Below are 5,279 nucleotides of genomic sequence, written 5' to 3'. Positions count from 1 at the left end.
GCATTGACCCAGATACCATATCTATCAGGCTGTGTTCTCTCTCTCTAGTCAATCTACGTGTGACTGTTTCTGATTCTACTACATCAGCAGGTTCATTGTGAGTTTCCTCTGCTTCTACTGGTTGACCAGCTGCAATCTCTTCTTCCTCAAGAGCATGTTCCTCTTCATGAGAGTTGTTTAACGATATGAACCGCTGCTCCTTGTTTTCAATTTTTCTCCTTCTCAATTCCTCTTGTGGACTCATTGAACTGAACATCTCGACTGTGTATTACTCTCAACTGAATTGGATCATACAAACGATATCCCTTAGTTTCATTACCATATCCTAATAAAATACATTTTCTCACTTTTGAGTCAAGTTTCTTTCTTTCATCTTTAGCAATATGAGCATAGGCAGTGCATCCAAATGCATGCAAGTGATCTACATTATGTTCTCTCCTGTCCACACTTCAAATGGAGTCATACCACTCACTGTCTTTGTTGGACTATGGTTTCTCAAGTAAATGGGTGTAGAGAGAGCTTCAGCCTAAAATTTCTGTAGTAACTTAGAGTCATCAAGCATTGATCGAACTGTCTCAACTAATGTTCGGTTCATTCGTTCGGCAACACTGTTTTGTTCCGGTGTTTTTGGAACTGTAAACTCATGTCAAATTCCCTCTCTCTTACAGTATTGCTTAAATGCTCTAGAGCAGTACTCTCCACCATTATCCGTTTGGAGAATTTTCAGTTTGCGACCGGATGATGTCTCAACAAGAGCTTCCATTCAATAAACTTCTGAAGAACTTCACTCTTGTGATTCATAACGTACACCCATGTGTAGTGTGATCGATCATCAATAAAGGTGAGAAAATATTCAGCTCCACCCAATGACTGTGTGCTTAGCTTTCCACGTACGTCGCTGTGTACGAGATTGAGAACAAAGTCAGCTCGTTTACGTCCATTTTTGGAGAACGGACTTCTGTGGAGTTTTCCTAAAACACATGACTCAATATCATTAGATAAATTATAATCAAAACCATCAGCTAATTTATTTTTAGCTAACTCACGTAAACTCTTCTCTCTTAAGTGTCCAAATCGTCTGTGCCATATGCTCTCTTTGGACTTGAGTTGTTTTTTCCAAATAGCATTGACTTGTTGATGAGTTGACTGAAGACAGTTCAGATAATAGAGGTTACCCTTCTTCGTAGCAACAACTACTAGCTCCTCTTTCTCATCATACACATGACCTTCATCGTCACTGAACGTGATTGTGTTTCCCAACATCAGTCATCTTAGATACGCTTAGCAGGTTGTATGCAAACTTTGGTACATAAAGTACCTTGTGTAGTCTACACTTCCTTATCTGTTTGTCAGGTAACACCAGAGTCAAGGCAACAACAGCACTACCAGTAGCTTCAAGTTTATGGCTATCTCCTAGGAGACTTCTTGTGGTTTCTTTAGTGTCTTGTAATTAGCAAACAGCTGTTTGTTGTTGCAGATATGACAAGTGGCTCCTTAGTCAATTATCCAGGCGTCTGTGGCTCGTTCGAGGTGTTAATTGATAACGCATGATGTGTTACCAGACCAATAGTGTTGCAGTCACCTCTTCTGGTCTGAGCTCTCTGTTTTATGGTCTTCTTCTCTTTCTTTACTTCGGTTCCTTCTAGTTTCTTCTTGCTTCAAGCTCATTCAGTACAGTACCGTTGTATGTGACCAAACTTACGACAGTAATGACACCTTGGACCTCTTGAGCCAAATCTATGTTTAGCTGCAAGTGCTTCTTCATTCTTGTCATGGTCCTTTAGCTTCCTATCTTCATAGAGTAGCTTCTCTGTAACGACCTCCATCTTCGGAACTTCAGGACTGACTTTGAGTGCTGTAACAAGTGTGTTGTATGAGTCAGGAGACTTGCAAGTAAGTGTACGACACGATCTTCCTCTCCCTATCTCGACTCCAATGACTGATAACTCGTTAAAGATCTCAGTCATAGCCTTGATGTGTTGATGGACAGAGTCTCCGTCTTTATATCTTAGCACGTAGAGTTTACGTCTCAGAATGAGCTTATTCACCCATGTCTTTTTCTGAAACTGATTGGAGAGTTTTTCCCACACAGTTACCGGGCTGTCGGGCTCTTCTAACAGGTAAAGTAAAGTTGGATCAACGGTCAAGACAATGGTAGCTAGCGCTCGGTTATACCTTGCCATGAAGTCAGCATACTGCTTGGTTGTTTCGTCTGCTGGAGCGACTTCCTTCTTCGTCACAATATCCCACAAGCCTTCTCTTATAAGTGCCATCTTACATTGCACTTTCCATGTGGAGTGGTTTGTACCACTCAAAGGAACAACTGTAGTAACTTTTGATTCTACTGCCATCTCTCTAGTGTCTCTGGGCTCATAACCTGTTGAACAGAAAACGTAGCTATCTTCACGTAATACTAGAGAATCAATAGAATTATACAGACACAACCAAATAGACTTTACAGAAATAAATGAAAAATAATACAGACAAGAGCATCAATAAACAACAACGACAACAACAATACATGTGCTAAGTCATAAATTATATACACAGTCAAAGTTCTAGAAAGTTCCAGATAGTAGCATGTGTTCACACCTAATAACAATAATTATAATGAGAACATACATGAAGTACAATTAGTTAAAACTGTCTTATCTTCAACAATAATTAGTATAAATGATGGTCAAACATAAACAAACTATAATGAAACATTGACATACTGCCAGCCAGGACCAGATGGTCTTTAACAACAATAAAGAGTCATAATTAATCATCTTGAGAGGGTAACAACAAGGCTATTATAGAGATTGGTTTCTTGTAGGTTCCTGAGTTCATCTTCCCAGTGACTACTCGCACGAGATTATCTTTGCCTGCATGAATCTTAATCACTCTGCCAAGTGGCCATTTCGAGGGAATTAAATTATCCTGTTGCAAAATCACAATGTCTCCAACACAAATATTTCTTCATGTATAGTGCCATTTTGTATAGCATTTCAGACTAGTGATGTACTCACACAACCAACGTTGCCAGAACTGACGTACAAGTGCTTGACATAGGTGCCAGTGACGAAGGAGAACAAGGGAACGGTATGAGAATGAGGGATCAGGCAGAGCTTCCAATGATCTGCCGATGACAAAGTGCCCAGGAGTGAGAGCTCCTATTCCATCATCATCAAGTGGGAGAGAAATGAGAGGTCTACTGTTGAGATATGATTCCACTTGAGCGAGAACCTTAGTAAACTCTTCAATTGTCAGCTTCACACTGCCAATTACACGTCTCAAATGCGTTTTAATACTTTTCATTGCTGCCTCCCAAAGGCCACAAAAATGAGGAGCATGTTCAGGAATGAACTTCCACCATATATTTTGTGTTGAACAAAACTCAGAGATAGCATCTTGTGACTTCTGGGTTTTCAGAAATGCAATAAGTTTTTGATCTCCCAAGCTGGCCCACAAAATTTGTACCATGGTCACTCCGAATAAGAGTTGGCTTCCTCTGTCGAGATATGAAGCGCCTTAGACAGGCTAGAAAGGCTTCAGCTGTTAAGTCTGACACCAGTTCTAAATGCACAGCTTTCACTGAAAGTGAAACCATTACACTGGCATAGGTTTTAATTACAGTAGGTTTCCTCACATGTCCATATTTGATGTAGAAAGGGCCAGCATACTCCACGCCACCCTCGTCAAAAACGAGATCAGGAGTGAGACGCTCAATAGGTAATTGACCTAGCATCTGATGTTGAAGCTTTGCTGAGGTACATCGACAAATGACACAACTGCGGGTTATTGATTGAATTGCTTTACGTTCTCTGAGGATGTAGAAATGGTGATTCAGAGAACAGGCTAATAATGTTGGACCAGCATAAAGTAAGCGAAGGTGTTCAAAATGAATCATCACCTTAGTTACGGGATGTTTTCCAGATAGGATGAGAGGATGCTGACTTGAATATGCAGACCTGCCAACTCTCACGTATTTGGCATGAGACTCACGCATTGAAGGTTCTTCTCATGCTCTCAAACTTACTTGCTTCAATCTCATGCCTCAAAGTCACGCCCCTTATACGCCCACTCTAACTAATATTCATTGATTATGTAATGACTATCTAATAATTGCATTCATAACAATAAAATTAATCATTCATTTAATTTTGATAAGACAGCTGTGACCACTATGAAAAGAAATCGTAGTAATGACTGTGAATGAGGCTATAGGCAGCATTAGTAAAAAGTGGAGTGGGGCTGCCATATACAAGACAAAATTTATAGACACCTGGAAAAAAAGTGGCCCTTTGTACAACCAGTCAAAGATAACCCACACCAATTTCACTGTACTACCTGCTCCAGAAACATCTGTTGTGGCCATCAAGAAGAAGCTGATATTGTATGACACAGTTCCTCAGAACAGCACAAAGCAAATGCCATAACACTTCGAGCCAACACAAAGTTGAACTTCCAGCCCATCAACCAAGAACAACAGATCAGGTTGTTATCAAAATGATAGAAATAATGTACCTTACATTTATAGATAACACGAGCTGAAGTTAAAGTGACAAAACTTGCTCGTGCAACATAACGTTCCCCTTTCAGTTGCTGACCATCTCAGCCCTCTCTTAGGGATATTTTCCATGACAGTAAGATTGCCAAGCAGACATGGGGCAAGCACTTGAGTGCTTGTGCTTGAAAGCACTTTAAGCACTTTTTTTCAAGTGCTTGAAGGGCTTTCAAAGCATTTTTCATATCATAAGCACTTGTGCTTGGCTTGTGCTTAAGCCCTTTTTTAATTTTAATGCTTCAAAGCACTTTTAAAGCATTTTTCAAGCACAAATGCTTTCAACCATGACATGTTAATGTGTAAATTGCACGCCTTGAAGTCTTCTCTTGCAGTGGCCACTCACATGAGTCACATCAATTGTGTGTATGCATGCCTCACTACTCACTAGCGATTCCAGCTGCAGTTGCACAACTGACAGCTGCACTATAGCACAGTAGTAGCACTACTGATTCGTACTGAAAATTGCTGAAAAGAGTATACATGTACCTGGTGTTTTGGATAACTTTGTTCTTCCTGAGAATGTGAGTGGTGTTTTCAGGGCAAAATGCAAGCACTGCCCTAAGACTATATCTGGGTCCACTAATATCACAACTAATTGGCTAAAACATATGGTAAGCAGTATATATATATATATATATATATATATATATATAATATATATATATATATATAGGCACATCAGTGTGTGTATTGTCTAAATTTATTGTATCTTTCATATTACCATAGAGAA

General features: G+C 39.7%; 1 protein-coding gene across 1 annotated transcript; it reads right to left on the bottom strand.

Annotated features, from left to right (window-relative positions):
- Positions 1 to 3,379: 3,379 nt before the first annotated feature.
- Positions 3,380 to 3,991, bottom strand: LOC121392446. Its single transcript, XM_041523650.1, has one exon. It carries the CDS (start codon positions 3,989 to 3,991, stop codon positions 3,380 to 3,382), a length of 612 nt encoding a protein of 203 aa, XP_041379584.1.
- Between the last annotated feature and the right edge of the window lie 1,288 nt (positions 3,992 to 5,279).

This window comes from Gigantopelta aegis, unplaced genomic scaffold (assembly GCF_016097555.1).
Source record: "Gigantopelta aegis isolate Gae_Host unplaced genomic scaffold, Gae_host_genome ctg3832_pilon_pilon, whole genome shotgun sequence".
Taxonomy (NCBI): Eukaryota; Metazoa; Mollusca; class Gastropoda; order Neomphalida; family Peltospiridae; genus Gigantopelta; species Gigantopelta aegis.
This window is presented reverse-complemented; position numbering and strand designations above follow the sequence as displayed.

What these genes read in the sequence shown, in the direction of transcription:
- LOC121392446 (XM_041523650.1), bottom strand. Translation starts at nt 3,991, where the DNA reads ATGCGTGAGTCTCATGCCAAATACGTGAGAGTTGGCAGGTCTGCATAT.